We start from the raw sequence: 25400 nt of genomic DNA on the forward strand, positions 1-25400 counted from the left end.
CACTTCACCTTCTCTCCTCCCTACTTACTTGTTAACTGATTTCTTTTTTCTTTTTTTTTTTTGAGATGGAGTCTCACTCTGTTGCCCAGGCTGGAGTGCAGTGGTGCAATTTCGGCTCACTGCAACCTCTGCCTCCCAGGTTCAAGTGATTCTCCTGCCTCAGCCTCCCAAGTAGCTAGGATTACAGGCGTGTACCACCACGCCTGGTTAATTTTTGTATTTTAGTAGAGACAGGTTTTCACCATGTTGGCCAGGCTGGTCTCGAACTTCTGACCTCAGGTGATCCATCTGCCTACGGCCTCCCACAGTGTTGGGATTACAGGCTTGAGCCACCGCACCCAGCCTTGTTAAGTGATTTCTAAAGAAAATATTAGATTCAAATGAGAAACTAGATCAATTTATTAGACTTAATATATGTTCATTTTTTGGCTACCATTTACATTTTTGTTGTAATTCTTACAAATTAAAGCTTTAACACTCAAGAGTATATTTTAGTAACTACTTATTTAATGAGACAAAAGATCTTACCTGTAAAAAAATAGGTGAAGAATCTTCTTATAGGCTTTTTCTGTGTAGTAGTGAGCTGGATATCATTTTAGTGTGAAAAAAGCATGAGACTTAAGAATCAGTTGATTTAAAACAATACCTATTGAATGAATGAATGAAATAATTAGTTTACAGTGAGAGAATTATCTTTCATATCCTCCTTTTTCTCTATAAAATAGGTTAATAAGAACAATATACTTTTGGCTGGGTGCGGTGGCTCACATCTGTAATCCTAGGACTTTGGGAGGCTGAGGTGGGCAGATCGCTTGAGCTCGGGAGTTTGAGACCAGCCTGGGCAACCTGGCAAAACCCCATCTCTACAAAAAATTTAAAAATTAGCCAGGTGTGGTGACTTGCACCTGTGGTCCTAGCTACTTGGGAGGCTGAACTGGCAGTATTTCTTGAGCCCAGGAGGTGGAGGTTGCAAGTGAGCTGAGATCACACCACTGTACTCTGGCCTGGGTAACAGAGCAAGACCCTGTCTCAAAAAATTTTTTTTTCTAATTAAAAAAAATATATATATATACATATATATAGTTAATAGCTTTAGTGACATAATTCACACACCATAAAAACCACCCATTTAAAATGTACAATTCGGTGGTTTTTAGTGTATTCACAGAGTTGTACAAACATCACCACAATCAATTTTAGAATTTGTATCACACCAGAAAGAAACTCCATACCCTCAAGCAGTCACCCCCTATTCCCCTACCCCCTAAGCCCAAGACAATATTAATCTGTTTTCTATGGACTTTCCTCTTCTAGACATTTCATACACATGGAATTATATAATATGTGGTCTTTTGTGTTTGGCTTCTTTCATTTAGCATGTTTTCAAGGTTCATCTGTATTGTAGCTTGTATCAGTACTTCATTCCTTTTCATTGCCAGATAATATTCCATTGTATGAGTATATACCACATTATGCTTATCATTCATGAAGTGATAAACATTTGGGCTGTTTCCACTTTTTGGCCATTATGAATAACGTTACTGTGAACATTTATGTACATGTTTTCATTTCTCCTGGGTACATACCTAGGAGTAGAGTTGCTAGGTCATATGATGATTCTATGTTAACTTTTTGAGGAATGCCCAGATCATTTTCCAAAGTGGCTATACCATTTTACATGCCTACCAATAATGTATGAGGTTCCAATTTCTCTATATCCTCACCAACTTTTTTAATCTTTTTTTTTAATCATAGCCATCCTAGTGGGTATAAAGTGGCATCTCAGTGTGCTTTTGATTTGCATTTCTCTGATGGCTAGTGATGGTGAGCACCTTTTCATGTGTTTACTGGCCATGTGTATATCTTCTTTAAAGAAATGTCTATTCAGACCCTTTGCCCATTTTTTTATTTTTATTTTTATTTTTTATTTCTGACATGGAGTCTTGCTCTGTCGCCCAGGCTAGGGTGCAGTGGCATGATCTCAGCTTACAGCAACCTCTGCCTCCCGGGTTCAAGCGATTCTCCTGCCTCAGCCTCCTGAGTAGCTGGGATTACAGGTGTGTGCCACGACGCTGGCTAATTTCTGTATTTTTAGTAGAGATAGGGTTTCATTATGTTGGTCAGGCTGGTCTCGAACTCCTGACTTTGTGATCCACTCGCCTCGGACTTCCAAAGTGCTGGGATTACGGGCGTGAGCCACCATGCCCAGCCCATTTTGTTTTGAGACATGGTCTTATTCTGTCACCCAGGTTGGAGTGCAGTGACATGATCATAGCTCACTACGGCCTCAAATCCCTGGGCTTAAGTGTTCCTCCCACTTCTGCCTCCCAAGTACCTGGGACCATAGGCACACACCACCACGCCCAGCTAATTTTTGTATTTTTTTGTAGAGATAGGGTTTTGCCGTGTTGCTCAGGCTGGTCTCGAACTCCTGAGCTCAAGTGAGTCACCCACCTCGGCCTCCCAAAGTGCTGGGATTACAGGCATGAGCCACCACACCCAGACTGCCCATTATTTAATAGGGTTATTTGTCTTGTTATTATTGAACTGTAAGGGGTCTTTATGTAGTCTATATACAAGTCCCTTATCACATACATAATTTGAAAATATTTTCTTCCTTTCTGTGAGTTGTTTCACTTTCTTGGTAGTGTCCTTTGAAACACAAGTTTTTTATTTTGATGATGTCTAATTTATGTAGTTGTTTTCTTGTTATTGATGCTTTAGTGTCATATCTAAGAAACCAGTGCCAAATCTGAAGTTGTTAAGATTTATCCCTGTTTTCCTCCAAAAGGTTTATAGTTTTAGTTCTTACATTTAGGTTTTGCTCCATTTTGAGCTAATTTTTTAATATAGTTGAGGTAGGAGTCCAGCTTCATTCTTTTGTATGTGGATAACTAGTTGTTCCAGCACCATTTTTTGAAAAGATTTTTTCTCTCCTCATTGACAGTTGTCAAAAAATCAGTTGACTGTAAATATGTAAATATTTATTTCTGGACTCTCAATTCTGTTTCATTGATCTACATAAGGTATTCTTATGCCAGTACTACACTGTCTACACTTGGCTGTAGGATGCCAAGCAAAAGATGATTATTTGGCACTCTTGGCAATAGTAGGTAAGAGCAAGAATGTTGCAGAAGTAATGAGTACTTAAATTAGGCTGTAAAGTTCATACAAATAATGTCTGATGTTTTAAAGTCACAGGGAATCATTTTCAGAACTTAGTTTTGCATTTAAAATATCTTTTATTGAAATGTAATACACATATGTAAAAACCTGTGTATCAAAAGGATACATTCTAACAAAAATTCATCAACTGAACTTAGTTATATAACCAGCATCCAGATCTGGAAACAAAACATTGTCAGCAACACATAAGACTCTCTTACATGCCCTTCCAGTCACCATGGCCTCCTCACCACCACCACCAAGTGTGTTCAATATTATTTTATCTGATAGTTTGAAACGTTTTCACATCTGGCTTTTTAAAGTGCTAGTTATACAAAATTAATTGATTCTAGTTTCAGCTTTTCTGGGAAACATTTAAGGGACAAGAGCCAAAGTTAGGGTAATTTACAAGCCAGGTGATCAGTCCTGAATAATTGAGCCTTGTGATTTGCATTTTGTTCTTTAAACACACTTTGGGTTAAACATTTCATGTAGAATTTCAAACTGAGCTCAGTGTGGAAAGAAATAACTCTGTAGGAAATTAAACTTTTCTTTTTTGAGGCTAAAAGAAAGAAAATGGTATTTTTTAAGAATAAAACCATGTAATAAAATTCTGACTACTTTTACATCATATTTATTTACTAGATTATGATGTGTTCCATGTATGGCATATGCAAAGTGAAGAATATAGACCTTAAATTCAAAATCATCGTAACAGCATACAAGGATCTTCCTCATGCTGTTCAGGAGGTAGGTAATTTTCCATAGTAAGTTTTTTTGATAAATCCGTATCCATAACATAGGTAATTTCATTCATTAATGAGATCATATATTCTGACCTTATTTTGTAAATTCACAAATGAAAATTGTTATATTATTTATTTGTAACTTAAATAGAATTGGAAAGATAAGGCAAATAATGAAATTATCCATATCCATATTTTTTAATAAAGTTAACAAGTAATACTTTATCCCTGTAATAGGCAGGTATTTGTAATAAACTTGACATGAGTCATAGAACATTAGATATTCTTTGAAGTTATTTGTATTAGTTTATAGGAAAAGCCAATATAAATGCAGCCTTGCAAATAAATAATAAAAATGTTCAGTATAAACACATTTTGTGTTTCTGGTTTACCTTCCCTTTAGAGAAATAGTAGTAGTAAAATATACTTGGTATGACATATTTCATATTGTTTTGTGGAAAGTGAGTTGTGGGATATTTTTCCCATTTATTATTGGAGTTTTCAAAAGTAATACAAACCAAGTCATTTTTGTTTGTATGTTTGAAGTTATTTTCTAAATGCAATCATTTTAATTGTATATATCAGAGGCATCTGATATAACCTCTGTGTTTTTACCTAAAATTTGAGTGAAATCTATCACTAAAATATAGTGCCTTTACTAAATGGCTACTTCTTGCAATTGAGTAATGCATACTTAAACCCTTATAGATTGGGGGGAATACCAGGAGGTACAGGCCAGAGAATGTAGTCCAAATATTGATACATAATGTTATTGGCTTTCGCTCAGCTCTGGCCCTTTGATTCGCTTTGATCATGCTTTCCATTCTACTAGCCTGTCTACTCCTGTCTTCTTAGATGGCCAGCTATTCCATCTGCTGCTGCCTGGCTATTTCTCTCAATCATTCTGTGACATTTCACTTCTCGGAGAGCAGCTATAATCCAAGCCTAAGAAGTAATTTTAGATTATTTTTTTCTTTTATAATATGTGCTTCTTATCAGTCAAAAAGTATTATAAACTATTAGAAAAGAAAATCTAAAGGTAGAAATTTTAAAATTCATTTAACAAGTAAATTTTACTTTTTTTTTTTCTACTATTCTTTCTCAGACATTCAAACGTGTTTTGATCAAAGAAGAGGAGTATGATTCTATTATAGTATTCTATAACTCGGTCTTCATGCAGAGACTGAAAACAAATATTTTGCAGTATGCTTCCACCAGGGTAGGTCGAAAGTATCCTTTGACTGGAAAAATCTAATGTAATGGGTCCACCAAAACATTAAATAAATGGTCTACTTTTCTGTTTTTGCTCTAGCCCCCTACCTTGTCACCAATACCTCACATTCCTCGAAGTCCTTACAAGTTTCCTAGTTCGCCCTTACGGATTCCTGGAGGGAACATCTATATTTCACCCCTGAAGAGTCCATATAAAATTTCAGAAGGTCTGCCAACACCAACGAAAATGACTCCAAGATCAAGGTGTGTGTTTTCTCTTTATGGAAGTGGTAAAGAATGAGAGGGCGATTATTTTGATCCAAGAATAAAAAATATAAAGCTTTCTTCATTTCAAATAAGCTAGACTCTTGAAACTCTATTTGCTTATTTAAGTAACACAATAAGAATATGGAGAGAAAGAAAATCTATTTACTTGGATGAGTTTACACATTTACTTATCAGATTTCCTGACTGTTAGGGTATCTTCTTTTGTAAACAGTTTGAGAACCAGTTTGGTTATATGTTTCAAAACACTTTCATATTTTTCTAAGTAGCCAATCTGCTAAACAAAGCAGGTTACTTTAGGTTGAGTACTTTTAGTTTGTAGTTTATTGGATGTCCTGTAAATTTTGCTTCCTGTGGATTTTGTTCATTTTGCTTGTTATATTAAATGTAGATTACTGTCAATTAAGTCTTTAGAGGTCCATCCCTAATCCTGCTGGCGGCCACTTTACCACTTTACCTTGGGCAGGTCTCTATCTCTACTTCACAAGGGTGCTGTGGATCAGGGAAATGATGAGTATGAAGCTGTTTTAAATGCTCAGATGAAAGGTTGTGTGCAACTACAAATCATTATATTATCTTCCACATCCAACCACAAGTGCTCTCTGGCTTTGAAGTGCTTCAATTGACTAATTATATGTTATCACGGGCTATTTGAAACTGACTTTATTTGTGTAAAGTAGGAGGCAGATTAGCTAGTATAGTTAATGTAGTCTCATCTCAGAAATTATCAGCCCATATGGTTGTACCTAATGGGCAAGAAAAGGGGAATATGTTGGCCTTTCAGAAAACATTTGCATGGTATATTTAATTATTTAAGTAGTACGTACTCATTATAAAAATTTCAAACTCTACAGAAAAATATGAAGTGAGAAATAATTGGCAATATGATACAAATGCTCTCATGTGCCTCTGTATCATCCTTTATTTATTTGGTGTTCTTGTAGTTGGATATCTGTGTACTGATACCTACTACTTGTTCTAAGCTGCTAAGATGCCACGTCATGTCTATTTAAGAAAATTTACATTGTTCCATGCCACTATATGAAAATGTATACTTAGGTAGTTTTCTTTAATAGTGATAATTAGTCCATATTATGGTGATAATGATGGCTACTTGCTGATCCTTAGTGAAATAAATTCTGTGTTGGTATTCTTTAGCAAGAAAGTCACATTCTGAACATCCTAACTAATAAATCATTGACCAGGCATTAGGAGAGCATCTTAACACTACCTAGTACATTTAGGTGTTCTGGTTAATCAAATATTATATGTAGCATGATGGCCACTTATCAAGGAATTAGAGGACAAAAAATTCTCTATATTCACTAGTTCCGTGTTCATGTTTTCAAATCTTTGTTGAGTCATGTCAGTCTAATGATGTTCTTCAGATTTATTATCAAGAACATAAATTATATGGTTCAAATAAAGACAGACTAATAAAGATTTCTGACTCCATATATGATATATGATAGCCTTTACTATATCAATATAGAGGCTAATTAGAATTCTGATTATTACTTAATATTGTAAGTTTTTTCCAAATATTACTTGAATTTTAAATGAGAAAATATGAAAGAAATTTGATAACTTACCCATTGATTTACGAAGAACTCAGTAGGGGTAAACTTGAAACTTTCCTTTGCCCTCCCTAAATATGGGCAATAGCAGAATATGTTCTTGCAGACTTATAACTTTTGCTGTAAAACTAAGAGACTAGGTGAGTATATGATTAAATGGGCACTGTTACAATAATTCCCAAATGAATATAGTTTGTCAGTAGTTCTAGGGTAGAGGTAACCTTTAATTTAGTATTCCTAGTAGTTCAGAATGATGTATCTATGCTTGTCTCTGCAAAATTGTATATGATTTTTTATTACTAATTGGCATTTCATCTTAACTTGACAGAATCTTAGTATCAATTGGTGAATCATTTGGGGTGAGTATTTTCTTTCTATGAAATATAATAGTATGCATTGTAAGTATAAAAGAAATTAAAGCTTTCTATAATTCGAGTTTCTAAATGTAATTATTCAAACACCTCATCCAGGCATATTGCATAGAAATTTATGTGAGAGAGAGATATATATATATATCATACTCCTAATCTCAAATCATACTCCTAATTGGTGAACTTCAAAACTTTTCTAAATATTCATTTGAGATTATATAATACATATATACATTTGTGTATATACGTACATATATACGTGAGCTGTTTTTGCTCATAACACTTCTGTCACCAAATGTGTAAGATTTTTTTCTCACACAAATATTCAACTCTCTGGTGTTCTACAATTCAATTCAATTCTGACACTAATTACTCAGAGTCAGCATCAGACTCCACAGGTTCAAGGCTCAGTCCCACAAAACTGGTCTCACTGCAGACACCAGTCACAAGCGTCAGGTCCCCAGGCTACACCACACTTCCTTCTGACTTGGATACAAAGTTGGGGGGTTCCAGTAGTGCCTCTTCCTTACAGGTTTGATCCATTGCCAGAACTACTCACAAAACTCTGGAAAATATTTTACTTACTATTATCAGTTCATCATAAAAGATACAAATGAACAGCCAGATGAAGAAGTATTATATAGGGTGAGGTCCAGAAGAGTCCCTAGCACAGGGGCTTCTGTCCCTGGGGAGTTGGGGTGCACCACCTTCCTAGCACTTAGACCTGTTTACCAACTCCAAAGGTCTCCCAACCTTATTGTTGAGGGGTTTTTATAGGGGTTTCATTATGTAGGCATAATTGGTTAACTCAATCTCCAACCCCCTCCCATCCCTGGATAGAGGGTGGGGCTGAAAGTTCCAAGCTTCTGCTCAAGACCTGGTCTTTCTGGCAACCAGCTTCATCCTAAATTAGCTAGGTATGCACTAAGTATCACCTCATTAGAACAAAAGAGGGTCCCATTACCCTTATCACTCAAGAAATTCGAAGGGTTTTAGGAGCTCTGTTCCAGGAACCGGGGACAAAGAACAAATATCTCTCTATGATACCATGTATGTATGTACATAACCTCACAGGAATTTTATAAAACAGTTTTGAAATTCACTCATTATGAGTGTGATTTGAAATAAGATACTCCAAAATGTAAGCCCGATATCCAAATGTCACCAACCTGTCCCTGCCTACTGGTCTCCTTCCATACATATGCACTTTTTGCTTATCCTTCCTCTCAGACTTCTCAGACTTCTAGGATATTCTTTTTCTGGTACACTGATTAGGAATTGTTTACATGAGATCCTGCCTCAATGAAAGTGGCAGGGCTTCATTCTAGGAGATCCAAGGGAAAGCTTTGCTTTGAAACATTTATTCTAGGCTGCAAATCTACAACACTAGTTGGCCTTCCATTAAAGTCACTAATTCAGCAGTCCCATATTCAGTATGCATTACTATTAATATGTTGCACCATCTCCACTCCCCTGAGAGCTTATATTTTCAATTTTTTTATTTTTATTTTTAGAGACAGTGTCTCCCTCTGTCACCTACTTACCGTAACCTCAAACTCCTCGACTCAAGCAGTCCTCTCACCTTAGCCTCCCAAGTTGCCAGGACTATAGGCATGCACCACCATGTCCAGCTAATTTTTTAATTTTTTGTAGAGACAGGGGCTTGCTATGTTGGCCAGATTGGTATTGAACTCCTGGCTTCCATGATCCCCTGTCTCAGCCTCCCAAAGAGCTGGGGTTACAGATGTGAGCCACTGCGCCTGGCCAGAGAGCTTATATTCTTATAGGAATGCGAAGACTGCCTATATTATGTATTGCTACATAATACATTACCCCCAAACTTAGTGACTTAAAACAAACGTTTATTACCTCCATTTCTGTGGGTCAATAATCTAGGCATGACTTAGCTGGACCAGAGTTTCTCCAAAGTCTGTGATCAAGGTGTCAGCAGGGGCTGCAGTCATCTCAAGGCTCCACTAGAGGACCATTCACTGGCAGACTTACTCAAACGGCTGTTGGCTGATCCTCGATGCCTGTTGGTTTCTTGCCCTTGGGCCCCTCCATAGTGCTACTTGCTACTCACAACATGGCAGCTTGCTTTGCCCAGAGCAGGGACTCTGAGGGAGGCAGGGAAATAAAGAGCAAGAGAGGGGTAGATGGGTCACAGTCTTATTGTAATCTAATTCTGGAAATGACAGCCCATTACTTTTGGTATATTATTTTGGTTAGAAGCAAGACAACAGTAGATCTAGCCCACACATGAGGGGAGGAGGATTACACAAGGAGGTGAATACCAGGAGGTGGGGTCATTGGGAGCCATCTGAGAGGCTGCCCACCACACTGCCTCAAGTAACTAGGGAGAGGTAAAAGTTTGTATGCCAAATGACCAAATGTTAAAATGTGCATTACAAATAGTTCATGATGGGCTGCAGCTGTGAGGCTTTACAAAGGAGCTATGGGACCTTATAAGGACAGTTGGAGCTGGCTAGGTATCACATTGTGGTCTTCAAACATTTTTGCTTGCCATAACCTCTAAAATAATTGGGAAAAAGTTGAATGTACTTCCATATCTTAAAGCTGATAATTTAAAATATTATGCATTTAATAGCAGCATGGGATTTAGTTTTTGTTAAATTGTATATGTGCTCCAGATAGATTTACCATCAAAACCTGTTTGAATTTAATATTGGGAGAATTCACTTATTTAATTTTTGGAAAATAAAGCATAATTGGCAAAGCTAATTCTCACTGTTGAATCTATCAGTCAAATCAGATATAATTTCTATCAGAAAGTCTATATGACTTGTCAACATAATACCCACAAAGTGAATCAAAAATTATTATTCGTTGAACACATCATCTCTTATCAAATTCTTGTGACCTTCCCTCTGGTTATGTAATAGCCTAAAAGAAAAAAAAAAAATGACAAAAGCAAGTTTCCAGAAAGCTATTCTGACTTGCCTACTTCTGAAAAGTAGTCCTGTATAGTGGGTCCTGAAAATGAGGAACCAGCACTTGCAGAGTAGGCAGTTGCTGGAGGAAGAATGTGAGCTGCATGGGAAAAGACAGGAGGATTTACAAAGAGTGGGTGTTTAATTGGGGAGGGAATTAGGTAGTTATTCTGATTTTTAGATATTTCATATATTTTATTTGGTCCAATGAAGCAGAAAATTAAAATGAAGTGATTACCTCTGCCTGATTTTTGACACACCTCAAACTATAATTTGAGGTTGCTAACTACAAAACACTGGCACTTAATGATTTAAAGTAAAGAATTATGTAATTTGTAGACTTCTGAGAAGTTCCAGAAAATAAATCAGATGGTGTGTAACAGCGACCGTGTGCTCAAAAGAAGTGCTGAAGGAAGCAACCCTCCTAAACCGCTGAAAAAACTACGCTTTGATATTGAAGGATCAGATGAAGCAGATGGAAGGTAGGAACCATTTTTGAATGTTTTCCAGTAGCTGAGATGGTCATCTGGGGAATCCAGAGTCTTAGCACTGCTCCTGACTTATACCACTTTCTTTCATGCCAAGTTTATTTGGCAGCTGTGAGAATGACTCAAAATAATAGATATGAGGGTAGTGCAAAGTTAAAAACACCTTACAAATTGTGTACCAACATGCAGTGAAGATAACTAATAAACCCTGATCTTTTTTACAAAGCTATTCATAAAATTTTGTTATTAACATTAAATTTAAAAATGTTTACTCTTTAAAAATATTAACCACTATGTTTTGTAAGAACCACTGAAAAAATATATAGCATCATAAATTTGTGACATTTATGTTTTAGATGGTTAGTTTTTAAGTTTTAAAATTAAAAGCTACTCACTAAAATAATAGCATTAAAATAAGGCATCGAAAGCGTCAGTTACTGGAAATTTGAGTTTTCCTTTTATAAATACACATGAAATGTTTTACATTTTTTTAAATCTGCAGTAAACATCTCCCAGGGGAGTCCAAATTTCAGCAGAAACTGGCAGAAATGAGTAAGTACTTATTTCACTTTGTGTAAATGAAAGAAACAATTGTTTACACTGCAGGAAGTCTTTTCATTCTATAAAAGAATGTATAATCTCTTCCGTTGGCAGGTTTGTTTATGCATTTAAAATATAATTCAATCAAGATTATATTATTTACCTACAAACATCTGTGGATTAAATGTATGATGCAAAGTGAAGGTCATTTTTACTCTTCCTGTGATCTTTCGTGCGGAAAGACTAAGAAGTGAAACATTGCTTGACCACATTCAACACAAATGGCTACAGTTACAAAATATGTTAGCAGAACTACAAAGAGGAACTACTTAGGAGTATTAGATATAGGGAAAGGCTTTATAAACCTAGCATATGTAAACATCATCACCCTTATTTAAGGAATAACCTTTGATTCTGCCATTATTAAACTTTCCTTATTTGCAAATCTTAAAACAATTTCAAACAAAAGTTTCCATTATTGGAAATCAGAATTTTAAAAAGAACACTGTGTCATTTTTCAAGTTATACAGAGTGATATAATGTTAGGGTAAGTGGAATTCTATTCAAAACTACTCTGAGACTAGAAAAAAAATTAATCCAAGTATAGTAGATGGAAGGCACATCAGGAAAGAGAAAAATGTTGACTGACTACTACTGAGTTGTCTTCGGTAGCTATGGTAGTGAGTGTAACATTTCCCGTTATCTGCTGCCAGACCCATTGATAGGAAAAGGAACTGGGATTTTGAAAGAAGACAAATATTCAGGAGATAGGTGTTAAAACTATCGTTCCTAGGGCACAGGACACACTAATGAGAACAATACCAATTAAAATGAGAGGCTTTCTTTTAATACATCTTTGTAGATACTAACTTTGAAAATAAGATATTTAAAAGAAATTTTTGTATGTATTATTTTTAAAGTGTAATTAAAAGGAACTAAAACAAAATCTTCTAGTTATAAACGAATCTCTTTTTGGATTTTATGTCAACTTCTATGTTCCTATTTTAACTTTTAAATAGTTGTGTCTTTTCCCCTCCGTACACGAAAATAGACAAGAGGCTTATAACCAAAATCAGGCCTTGAAGACATAAGGAAACATTTTGGAACCCACAAATATGCACTTAAAAAGGAGCTGAAAGCTGTAAAAACATGATATTTTCTTAGAGAAGAGTTCAGTTGCTATAGTTAGTACATTTCCCAGTGACATACTTAGCTATGGTGGCGAGCTTCCTCTGCCAGGCCAAAGTTCAGGACCTTTGTACATCTACAAAATTGTGAAAAAACAGCCAGAATTTTAACCCCTGAGGCTAAGGCATTTCTTTTTCTTTTTTTTTCTTTTTTTGAGATAGAGTCTCGAGGATGCTCTTCAGCTTTTCTTAAACAATTACATTTAGGAAAGATCATCATACAATGCTGGGTTGCCCAGAATGAAAGGGCATTCCATTTTTCCAAATTTGCTTCTTTATAAAGAGCTCATGCCTACCTCTAAAATCAAGTTAAGAATTTTTAAGAAATTTAAAATAAGTATCCTGGCTTTGTCTTTATTGTAATTCATAACATGCTTTTAACATGGCCATGCCCTGGGTAGGCATGATGTCTCATGTCTATAATACCAGCACTACGGGAGGGCAAGGTGGGAGGACTGCTTGAGGCCAGGAGTTCAAGATGAGCCTGGGCAACATAGCAAGACCCCATCTTTACAAAAAAATCCAAAATTAGCCAGGCATGGTGGCATGTGCCTGTAGTCTCAGCTGCTGGAGAGGCCGAGGTAATAGGATTGCTTGAGCCCAGAAGGTCAAAGCTGTAGTGAGCTATGATCATGCTACTGCACTCCAGCTTGGGCAACAGAGCAAGACCCTGTCTCAAAAAAAACAAAACAAAACAAAACAAAACAAAAACTCTATGCCCAGTTTAAATGAGCTATGATCTGATGTATTTGCAGTACCTGCAAGGCATCTCCAAACATAAGGGAAACTATAGCTTTGTAAAGAATACCACTACTCACTCTGGCATATTCGGTCTGGGCCAGCTGAGTATTCTAGTCTGCTGAAGTATATGCCAAGCATCAACCACCTCATATCTAGAGTAGTGGCCTGCAAAATGGGGCATACCTGGAAGTATGCAAGATCATCTTTTGGGGTACATAAAATAGAAGTTCTATTTATCTCATTTTAATGTTTGCTTGGGGTATGTGTTTTATAATTTGTACACGCATACATATTTTTGTGGTACAGGCTTGGAAAAAAATTTACTCACAGGGATATATGATTTTTAAAGATTTGGAGACCACTGCTTTTTTGGGGGGGGGAGTTTTTTTAAATTGATATATCATAGTTATACATATTTTAGGGGTACATGTGATGTTTTGATACATGTACACAATGTGTAATGATCAAATCAGGGTTATTGGGATATGTATCACCTCAAACATTTATCTTTTCTTTGCATTGGGAACATTACAATTCTAGCTATTTTGAAATATGCGCTAAATTATTGTTTACTGTAACTCCCTACAGTACTGTCAAATACTAGAATGAAGACCACTGCTTTTTGCAAGGTCCTGAGCGCCATCAGTTTGACATTAGCATCATATGTATGGCAGCCACTTGCCAGCTTACCCAGTACCACCAATGCTGTTAACAGTTCTTCGTCCTTTTTCCAGCTTCCACTCGAACACGAATGCAAAAGCAGAAAATGAATGATAGCATGGATACCTCAAACAAGGAAGAGAAATGAGGATCTCAGGACCTTGGTGGACACCGTGTACACCTCTGGATTCATTGTCTTTGACAGATGTGACTGTGTAACTTTCCCAGGTTCTGTTTATGGCCACATTTAATATCTTCAGTTCTTTTTGTGGATATAAAGTGTGCAGATGCAATTGTTTGGGTGATTCCTAAGCCACTTGAAATGTTAGTCATTGTTATTTATACAAGATTGAAAAATCTTGTGTAAATCCTGCCATTTAAAAAATTGTAGCAGATTGTTTCCACTTCCAAAGTAAAATTGCTGTGCTTTATGGATAGTAAGAATGGCCCTAGAGTGGGAGTCCTGATAACCCATGCCTATCTGACTACTTTGCCTTCTTTTGTAGCGTATATGTGATGTTTGCTCTTGTTTTTATTAATTTATATGTATATTGTTTTAATTTAACATGAACACCCTTAGCAAATGTGTCCTATCTTCCAAATGCAATTTGATTGACTGCTCATTCACCCAAATTATCCTGAACCCTTCTGCAAAAATGGATATTATTAGAAATTAGAAAAAAATTACTAATTTTACACATTAGATTTTATTTTACTATTGGAATCTGATATACTGTGTGCTTGTTTTATAAATTTTTGCTTTTAATTAAATAAAAGCTGGAAGCAAAGTATAAACACATGATACTATCATACTACTGACACAGATTTCATACCTCAGAACTTAAAAGAACTTACTGATTATTTTCTTCATCCAACTTATGTTTTTAAATGAGGATTATTGATAGTACTCTTGGTTTTTATACCATTCAGATCACTGAATTTATAAAGTACTCATCTAGTACTTGAAAAAGTAAAGTGCTCTACCAGATCTTAGATATAGAGGACCCTAACACAGTATATCCCAAGTGCACTTTCTAACGTTTCTGGGTCCTGAAGAATTAAGACACAAATTAATTTTACTCCATAAACAGACTGTTAACTATAGGAGCCTTAATTTTTTTTCATAGAGATTTGTCTAATTGCATCTCAAAATTATTCTGTCCTCCTTAATTTGAGAAGGTTTGTGTTTTCTGTGGAATGGTACATGTCTTCCATGTATCTTTTGAACTGGCAATTGTCTATCTTTTATTTTTTTAAGTCAGTATGGTCGAACACTGGCATGTTCAAAGCCACATTATTTCTAGTCCAAAATTACAAGTAATCAAGGGTCATTATGGGTTAGGCATTAATGTTTCTATCTGATTTTGTGCGAAAGCTTCAAATTAAAACAGCTGCATTAGAAAAAGAGGCGCTTCTCCCCTCCCCTACACCTAAAGGTGTATTTAAACTATCTTGTGTGATTAACTTATTTAGAGATGCTGTAATTTAAAATAGGTAGCTTCAGCTAGCTTTTAGGAAAATTACTTTGTCTAACTCAGAATTATTTTTAAAAAGAAATCTGGTCTTGTTAGAAAACAAAATTTTATTTTATGCTCAATTAAGTTTCAAACTTACTATTTTGACAGTTATTTTGATAACAATGGCACTAGAAAACTTTACTCCCTTTCATCATTAATTTCTGCATGAATATCATACAAATCAGTTGGTTTTTAGGTCAAGGGCTTACTATTTCTGGGTCTTTTGCTCCTAAGTTCACATTAGAATTAGTGCCAGAATTTTAGGAACTTCAGAGATCGTGTACTGAGATTTCTTAAATAATGCTTCAGATATTATTGCTTTATTGCTTTTTTGTATTGGTTAAAACTATACATTTAAAATTGCTATGTTACTATTTTCTACAATTAATAGTTTGTCTATTTTAAAATAAATTAGTTGTTAAGAGTCTTATTGGTCTGATGTTGTGTTCTTTGTATCAAGTACACTAGTGTTCTCCTCTCTATCTAGGAGAAGATAGATAGAAGATAACTCTCCTAGTATCTCATCCATTCTCAGCCTTTAAGGGGCTCTATATGCTAGAGATTTCCAAATTTATTTCTTCAGCCCTGATCTTTTCACAGAGGACAAGGCTCTTATAGCCAACAGAACTCTTGATTCTACTCCCCTCTACCCAATGTCTCAAAATATAAACTAAAATCAAACAAAAGTCTTTTTTTTTTCTACCCTGGTCGTTCTCCATTTCACGTATCAAGTCAACAACTTAGGAACCATCTGTTAATTCTTGTCTGAACCACTGCTGAAGACTTGTAACTAGTCTCCCTGTTCCCTTTCTTTCTTGTCAAACTCCATAAAGAACAAAAATGATTGTTTACAAATATAAATTGATTCACATTGCTCCTCTACTTGAAGTACTTACCAGGAATTATAAAGCCCCTACTGACTTCCCATCCTCATCTTGTAGAATTTTCTCCTTATCACTGTGCTTTAGCCACACTGAACCTTTTTCTTTAAAATACCAAGCCTATTCTTACCTTAGGCTTTTATATTTCTTCCTTCTTCTGCCTAGAATGCTCTTTTCCCACAATTTTGCAACCAGTTCCTTTCTGTCTTTCAGAACTCAGCTCAGAGGGCTTCCTTGACCACCAAGCTAAAATCATCACTTTGTGTTGTATCATTGTCCTTCAAAAGTGCAACAGCATCCATCTATCACTATTTCCCACCATCTGAAATTGCCTTTCTTGTTACCTGTCTCCCCATTCCTAGCCACTCCCCACCCCAGATTGTAGCCATCAGCCTAGCTATTCTTTTTTTTTTTTTTTTTTCTGAGATAGAGTCTTGCTTTGTCACCCAGGCAGGCTGCAGTGCAGTGGTGCGGTCTCCACTCACTGCAAGCTCCACCTCCCGGGTTCATGCCATTCTTCTGCCTCAGCCTCCCGAGTAACTGGCACTACAGGCACCTGCCACTATGCCCGGCTAATTTTTTGTATTTTTGGTAGAGATGGGGTTTCACTGTATTAGCCAGGATGGTCTCCATCTCCTGACCTCGTGATCCGCCCACCTCGGCCTCCCAGAATGCTGTGATTACAGGTGTGAGTCACTGCGCCCGGCCTAGCTATTCTTATTGACCACTTTAGATCTAGTACCTAGAAAGTCCATCTGTAGAGGAAAAAACAGAATATATGTTTTCCATATTTTTCCAAGTATGTGAAAACAAACAACACTCTCTTCCTCTTTTAAAATGCCATGTACTAGTATCTACCGTATTCCAGGCACAGCTGTAAATGCTAGAGCTGTAACAATGAATAAATAAAACTAAAATCCCCATCCTTGCAGAACTGACTTTCTAGTTTCAGGCAAAGAGAGCAAACGAATGAATAAATGAGGAATACATAGTATGTGAGATTGTATTAAAGACTGTGGAGAAAAACAAAGCAAAGAGAAGGGCAAGGAAGGCTGGTAGGGAAAGGAGTTTTAACATTTAAAAGAGAGTGGTCAGGGAAAGACTTGAGTGATATTTGGGCAAAGATCTGAAGGAGACAAGAGAGTGAGCCAGACACAAACAGGAGTCACACATTCCACGGAGAGAGGGAGGAGTATGTCTGGTATGTCTGAAGAACAACTAGGAGGTCATAGTAAAATGGGCCTCAAGTATCTCTCTTCGTCTAATGCAAAGTATAAAAGGCCTTTGTGTATATTACAAGTCTATAATCCTTTATCTGTAGTTCCAAAATTGAGAAAGCTTTAAAAGCCAAGTGGTTCTGTGTGTTTTATGCCAAAAGTCATATGGCATCAGAACCATATGTAAACTGGCACAGAGCTATTTATAATCTTTATCATACTTGGAATATTCTCTTGGAATACTCACTGCAGAAATATTAATATGTTTGATTGGGAGCTAACCCAGACCCGCCTTAGGTGTTATGTATTATTTGGCATATGTACCATATTATCATTCTAAACTCCCTCAAAATTATGAAACCCATCTGGCACCAAGGGTTTCAGACAAGGGATTATCTTAAATGTATATGATTTCTCAAAAACATGGCAGATGAAATTCTTTCCTTCTGGAACAGCGACACGTTTGTTCCTGAAGGAAGAAAGGCAAAGTGTGCGGAGCAGGAAAAGCAGCAAGCATATCTCAGTAGGCTGTATTTATATTGGGCAGGGATCTTAAATGAAATGCAGTCTCTTAGGTCACATCAAAATCCAGCAGCCTAAATTACACTAAAAAATTTTGTCTGCATGGCAGAGAATTGTTCACTTCTAGAGATGAATTTAGTATTCCAATGAATAAATACTATAATACAAGGGGCAAATTCAAATTTTTTTTTTTTTTTTTTTGAGATGGAGTCTCACTCTTGTTGCCCAGGCTGGAGTGCAGTGGCACGATCTTGGCTTACTGCAACCTCTACCTCCCGGGCTCAAGCGATTCTCCTGCCTCAGCCTCCCGAATAGCTGGAATTACAGGAGCGCACAACCACACCCGACTATTTGTTGTATTTTCAGTAGAGACTGGGTTTCGTCATGCTGAGCAGGCTGGTCTCAAACTCCTGACCTCAGGTGATCCGCCCGCTATGGCCTCCCAAAGTGTTGGGATTACAGGCGTGAACTACCGCACCCGGCCTATTTACTTTTTCATTACAGCTTTCTAAAGGTACAAATGGCTGGGAGGAAACTAGTTATACTATTTCTATTATCATCTGGATGATTTCATAGAAACTTGCTTTTAGAAGTATATTTTTGTTCCTCATTTAAGGGCCAATACAGTATACACAGCATAGGTAAAGTTTCAGTAGAGTTTTCCTTTGGACTAAATAGATATTTTACAGGACAACTCAAACCTTGTCTCCAGAAATATTAAATTTCTACCATAGGTGTAGCTTCTTAAATAGAAATATATTATGGTAGCACTGTATAATGTCTACATGAGATTAAAACAAGCTCTTTTAATACACAGTAAGCATAGTCATCCATTCTCAATACTTTTTTGTGTGTCCATTATCTTGGGACTATATATATTAGTACTGACATATGACAATTGTCATCTTAAATAATGACAATATGAAAGGTTAAATTTATTACACAGACCAACCTCAGTTACTTCCTAAATACAAAATGTTCTTTTTAACTGAATTTACTGAGAAAATTGGTAAGCTTTGTATTTCTATGTGTTTTGACAAAGGTTGAATTAAAAACAACAGTAAGATTTGATCTCTTCCTTTCTCTTCACGATTCTCCCAACTCTGTTGATGTAATAAAGGGGGGGTGCATAATAAGATAGTTAAGATTATAGTTAAGATAGTTAAGATTGTAATTGCCTCTTTTCATTATTCCTGGTTAAGAATCCAGCCTCTAAATAAAACTCTCCATGTTAAGGTCCAGAATGACTGGCAATTTACATGAATTAGAGCCTGAAGAACATACTGAACATTCTTAACCTTTGTTTTTTCAAACGAATTCCATGGCATCTTCGCAAACCTCTACCAGCAGATGAGGGCGCTTCTTCATTCCTATAAAATCTTAACCTTTCTCTGTGTAAATTAGTGGACAATTATTTTAGAAGCACTAAAACATCGACTTCCTTGTGTGAGCAAGAGAGGAAACAAAACTTTTGGGAAAATCTAAGATAAACTTGTGCAAAAAGAAAAGAATCCATTAATTTCTAAAGTAGTGTCCTTATGAAAATGTACCTTTTCTCTCACATATCACTAAGGTTCTTCAAACACTCATCTGTTAGAAGGAAAATTTTAAAAGGGGATCTTTTTCCTTCCCATAGGAGTGTCAATGGCAAGCCTATCCTCAAAGACCAGAAAGAAAGCATGTTTTTTCAGATAGATGTACCCACACCCAGGACTCATCTGTCATCTCTCAGATCTAAAACTAGCTCTTCTTTATTGTTTGGTGTCAGAAGTTTTAAGGGCTAAACCACTAATTCCCATTCTTGGCTGAACATCAAATTACGTGTGGAGCTTTTAAAATGTACTGAATTTGGGCAGGGTGTGGTGGCTCATGGCTGTAATCCCAGCACTTTGAGATGCCAGGGTGGATGGATCACCTGAGGTCAGGAATTCGAGACCAGCCTGACCAGTATGGTGAAACCCTGTCTCTACTAAAGATACAAAAATTAGCTGGGCATGGTGGCGTGTGCCTGTAGTCTCAGCTACTTGGGAGGCTGAGACAAGAGAATCGCTTGAACCTGGGAGGCAGAGGTTGCAGTGAGCCGATATCACACCACTGCATTCCAGCCTGGGTGACAGAGCGAGACTTGGTCTCAAAAAAAAAAAAAAATTAGCCGAACAAGGTGGCATGTTCGGGCAGGCAAGGTGGGTCACCCCAGCCTCCCAAATAACTTGGGGGGGGGGGGGGGGTGGATTGTGTGAATCCAGGAGTTCAAGACCAGCCTGGGCAACATGGTGAAACCCTGTCTTAAAAAAAAAAAAAAATTAGCCGAGCTTGGTGGCATGTGCCTGTAGTTCCAGCCACTTGGGAGGCTGAGGTAGGAGAAGTACCTGAGCCTGGGAGATAGAGGTTGCAGTGAGCCAAGATCACACCACTGCACTCCAGCCTGGGTGACAGAGCAAGACCTTGTCTCAAAAAATAAAAATAAAAAAATGTATATATAATACACACACACACACACACACGTATATATATAAAACACATACACACACAGTGAATTAGAATCCTCGAATCTATATCCTGTGAAAGTCCCACAGATTGGCCAGGCGTGATAACAGTCCTTTATCACCTATGTCTTTTGCAAATATTTTCTCCCAGTTTGTGGCTTGTCTTTTCATTCTCTTCGTTGGGTCACATCACTTGAGGTCAGGAGATCGAGACCAGCCTGGCTAACACAGTGAAACCCTGTCTCTACTAAAAATACAAAAATTAGCCGGGCGTGGTGGCACATGCCTGTAGTCCCAGCTAGTTGGGAGGCTGGGGCAGGAGAATTGCTTGAACCCGGGAGGCAGAGGTTGCAGCGAGCCGAGATCGCGCCACTGAACTCCAGCCTGCTGGGCAACAGAGCAACACTCTGTCTTCTGTCTTTAAAAAAAAAAAAAATCCATAGATTATTCTGTTGTATGCAGAGACAAGACACATGCAAACCTACACAAAACAAAGCTTAGGGAGCAAAATAGGATAAGAGTCCAGAGTAACAACCTATACTCTGGCAGTATGCCTACTGAGCCATGGTGGAGTGTGTAAAGGGTAGTCCATTTTTCATCCCCAGGTAAACTCATCTGTTCCCCTTTGAGTGTTCCAATTTTTATATGAAACGAGTTCACAAAAGAAAAAGGCACTGAGGAGCTTGAGAAGACCCTGTCAGAAATAAGAAAAAGGAAGACACTGTGAAGCTATAAAAGCCTACTCAGCTATAGCTAGCACAGGAAGGTGAGGGAAAGCGACCAAAGAAACAAAGACTGTGGTTGTCTAATGGCCAGAATGGATGCTATAGGTACTTGCCATGTTTGCATGTTTTTTTGTTGGATAAAATAACAAACTTAGCAAAAAATGAAAACAAATGGTATAATGCTACTTTTAAAATAACAACAGAATAAAACTATATAGTTTTAAAAACAGGATTCTGATTTAGATCTAGAGACACTCAGACTCTTTGCCTCTACCAGATAAAGTCTGAAGAGAATGGTTAAGCAATTTGTTAAAGAGAAACTCTGTCCATTTACTGTTGCTATAACAGAATAACTGAGGCTGGGTTAATTCGTAAATTGGAGGAGTGTATTTGGCTCATGGTTCTGATGACTGGAAGCTTCAAGATTGGGCAGCTGCATCTGCTGAGGACCTCGGGCTGCTTCAAGTCATGGTGGAAAGTCAAAGTGGGGCAGACGTGCACAAAGAGATCATGTGGTGAGAAACCAAGGTCGTTGAAATCCCCTTTTTTTAAGACAGAGTCTCATTCTGTCACCGGGCTAGAGTGCAGTGGTGCCAATCTCAGCTACACTGCAATCTCCACCTCCCAGGTTCAAGTGATTCTCCTGCCTCAGCCTCCTGAGTAGCTGGGATTATAGGTGCCTGCCACTACGCCTGGCTAATTTTTTGTATTTTTTTTTTTTTTTTTTGAGATGGAGTCTCCCTCTGTTGCCCAGGCTGGAGTGCAGTGGCACAATCTCGTCTCACTGCAAGCTCCGCCTCCCGGGTTCAGGCCATTCTCCTACCTCGGCCTCCTGAGTAGCTGGGACTACAGGCGCCTGCAACCATACCTGGCTAATTTTTTGTAGTTTTAGTAGAGATGGGGTTTCACCATGTTAGCCAGGACTGTCTCGATCTCCTGACCTCGTGATCCGCCCGCCTCGGCCTCACAAAGTGCTGGGGTTACAGGCTTGAGCCACCGCGCCTGGTCAATTTTTTGTATTTTTAATAGAGACGAGGATTCACCATGTTGGCCAGGCTGGTCTTGAACTCCTGACCTCGTGATTCACCCGCCTTGGCTTCCCAAAGTGCTGGGATTACAGGTGTGAGCCACTGCGCCCAGCCTGAAATCCCTTTTATAACAACTCAGTCTTGGGAACTAATTCAGTCCCAAGAGAACCAGAACCCACTCTTGCTGGAGGGCATTAATCTGTTCACAATGGATCTGCCCCCAGGACCCACACACTTCCCACTAGGCCCTACCTCCCAACACCACCGCGGTGGGGATCAAATTTCAATATGAGTTTTGGCAAAGGACAAACCACATCCAAATCATAACAGAAATAATGGATTCAAAATGTGACCCAAAGAAGAGAATGAAAAGACAAGCCACAAACTGGGAGAAAATATTTGCAAAAGACATATCTGATAAAGGACTGTTGTTACCCAAAATATACAATGAACTCAAAACAATTTAAAAAAAGATTTAAAAATTGGCTACCGATCTGAACAGACGCCTCATCAAAGAAGATATGCAGACAGCAAATAAGTAAATGAAAACATACTCCACATCATATGTTATCAGGGAAATGCAAATTAAAACAAAAATGAGAATACCCTGTTAGAATGGAACACTGACAACACCTAATGCTGGCGAGGATGTGGAACAACAAGAACTCTCATTCACTGCTCACGGACAGGAAAAATGGTACAGCCACTTTGACAGTTTCTAGAAAAAAAAAACAAAACCCAAACAACAAAACATATTCTTAACATATAATCCAGTAATCATGCTCCTTGGTATTTACCCAAAGTAGCTGAAAACTTATGTCCACACAAAAACCTGTACACAGATGTTTATAGTAGCTTTATTCATAATTGCCAAAACTTGGAAGCAACCAAGATGTCCTTCAGGAGGTGAATGGATAAACTGTGGTACATCCAGGCAATGGAGTATTATTCAGCACTAAAAAGAAATGAGCTATCAAGCCACGAAAAGACTTGTGGAAACTTAATTGCGTATTATTAAGTGAAAGAAGCCAATCCAAAAACGTTATATACTGTATGATTCCAATGATATGACATTCTGGAAAAGGCAAAACTATGGATAGAGTAAAAAGATCCATGGCTGCCAGGAGTTAGGGGCAAAGGAGGAAGGGATGAATAAGCGGAGCTCAGAGGATTTTTAGGGCAATGAAACTACTCTGTATGATACAATAATGATGGACACAGGTCATTATACATTTGTCCAAATCCACAGAATGTGTACCACCAACAATGGACGCTAATGTAAACTATGGACTGTGGGTGATAATGATGTGTCCAAGCAGGTTCATGAGGTATAACAAATGTACCACTCTGGTGGGCGGTGTTGACAGCAGGGAAGGCTGTGCATGTGTAGGGACATGAGGCATAAGGGAAAACTGTGTTTTCTTCACAATTTTGCTGTGAACCTAAAACCACTCTACAAAATAGTCTTCAAAAAAGTCACCTTGCCAATAAAGAGCAGACAAAGGCAATAATATGAATAATAATTAGGTTGTTTATAAGCTATTTGTGCTCTAGGGTGGTTTTTACTATGAGACTTTATCTGAGTAACTGCTTTATGAGAGTATAATATATCTAACTGATTTATGTGCATCTAAGATACATGAGGTTGACATTTTATAATTTTGCTGCTGTTTGGGGATTAAAAAAAAAACCCCAACACATTTGTTCTGTTATCTGCAAATAAGCACTTTATTATCAAATAGTTCAGCATCAGAACAAGAATTCTAATTCCAAAAGGGTTTTCTTTACATTACATGATGTTGTGAGATACACGTTAGAAGAATCTGAGACTATGTTCCATTCCAGTTTCTCTTTTGCAATTAATTTGTTTTGATCTAAAAAGTATAAATTTATCTCATTCTTGTTCATGCTGTCCATGAAATGTAAGTATCAGTTCCTTCTCAGCTTCTCAGTGAGTGCTTTATAGTTACACTGGTGCCAGGTTAACAGACCTATTTTATACTGACATGAAAGTCAACTACAAGAAAAGCACATTGTCATTTTCATTTACAGAGGCAAATCCCTCTTAACACAAAGAAAAGCAAAGGACCTTACGAGATTATGTAAGGCAGATCAGCCCAGGAATTTCATTCAAAGATATTACTTCATACTCCATAATCCCATATGAGAAATTAATGAATGACACCAAGTAAAAAGAAAATTAAAATTAGCCCTTGGGCCTCTGACAATTTAATTGCCAAGGCCTTTTGTGAATTCTAAACAATGTTTTAAATTAGCCACAATTTCTCAGAATGATATACCAGAATAATATGAACCTCAATAATTACAGGCTGTTTTAAGTTTATTTTGTGAACGTTATTCCTTCCCCTAGTATTCCACAACTAAAGCTGTTCTCAGATTTACAATACATTGAGTGCCTATTATACGCAAGGCACTGTGCTGAGTGCTGAAAATGTGGTAAGGACAGCACTCCTTGTCAAGCTATCTATGTGGTATCAGCTAGCTGAATAATGGAACATTTGGGCCAGAATAGCATATACTGAGACCAGGGTACCAAAGGCTTCCAACTTAAGTGACTCAAAAGAGGAAATGGTAAATAAGATATTTCCACTTTTTTTTCTTTGACCTTAGTCACTTCTGATCAGAACATTCAATGCTTTCTACATAAACTCTGGATTTAGGCAGACAAAGACCACTCACCATCATCCTTCTTTTGACAGATATAAGTACTCAGCCAAATGTAGCTCATCGTACATACTACTAATTAAAGAGAAGTGATTCATCTCTGGCTTTTGCAGGGGAAATGGAAAGCCTCAAAAACTCCTTTCCTGCAGATGGGATCAATTTTTAAAGGCTCCAACTCTGCTTGCTTTGCTGATAAAGTTCTTCAGAAGATCATGATCCATTTCTGCAAAACCTGAAGTTTGTGTTACTACAGTCAGATGGTTTATGCAAAACCTGAAGCAGAATTCTTCTAAATCCTAGGAACAACAACAACAAAGACAATTTAATAAATTTATCTTTCCTAATTCAATGCAGCATAGCACGAACATTGCTAAAACAAGTTAGGCAAGGAAAAAGAATTTGACAGCCAAGTGGAG

The 25400-nt window shown here is 37.3% G+C and overlaps 2 protein-coding genes across 13 annotated transcripts in view; one reads left to right on the forward strand and one right to left on the reverse strand.

The window, feature by feature from the left end:
• Positions 1-15870, forward strand: part of RB1 (RB transcriptional corepressor 1) — a 170170-nt gene extending 154300 nt beyond the window's left edge. Inside the window, exons 21-27 of the mRNA XM_031655844.1 lie at positions 3811-3915; positions 5017-5130; positions 5224-5387; positions 7314-7344; positions 10647-10789; positions 11298-11347; positions 13998-15870. Coding sequence (XP_031511704.1) covers positions 3811-3915; positions 5017-5130; positions 5224-5387; positions 7314-7344; positions 10647-10789; positions 11298-11347; positions 13998-14071 — 681 coding nt within the window. The 3' untranslated portion in view covers positions 14072-15870. The remainder of the gene's footprint in view (positions 1-3810; positions 3916-5016; positions 5131-5223; positions 5388-7313; positions 7345-10646; positions 10790-11297; positions 11348-13997) is intronic.
• Positions 15871-24003: 8133 nt separating this feature from the next.
• The window catches only part of RCBTB2 (RCC1 and BTB domain containing protein 2), a 44579-nt gene continuing 43182 nt past the window's right edge, over positions 24004-25400 (reverse strand). For 7 of the 12 annotated variants that reach the window (XM_009191920.2, XM_021929616.1, XM_003913864.2 and 4 more), the window contains one exon: positions 24004-25280. In XM_009191920.2, the coding sequence (XP_009190184.1) occupies positions 25140-25280 (141 nt within the window). In that variant the 3' untranslated portion in view covers positions 24004-25139. The remainder of the gene's footprint in view (positions 25281-25400) is intronic. The other 5 variants (XM_021929614.2, XM_009191919.4, XM_009191918.4 and 2 more) reach the window with 2 other exon arrangements.

The sequence above is a fragment of the Papio anubis genome, chromosome 15 (assembly GCF_008728515.1).
Source record: "Papio anubis isolate 15944 chromosome 15, Panubis1.0, whole genome shotgun sequence".
NCBI classification, from domain to species: Eukaryota; Metazoa; Chordata; class Mammalia; order Primates; family Cercopithecidae; genus Papio; species Papio anubis.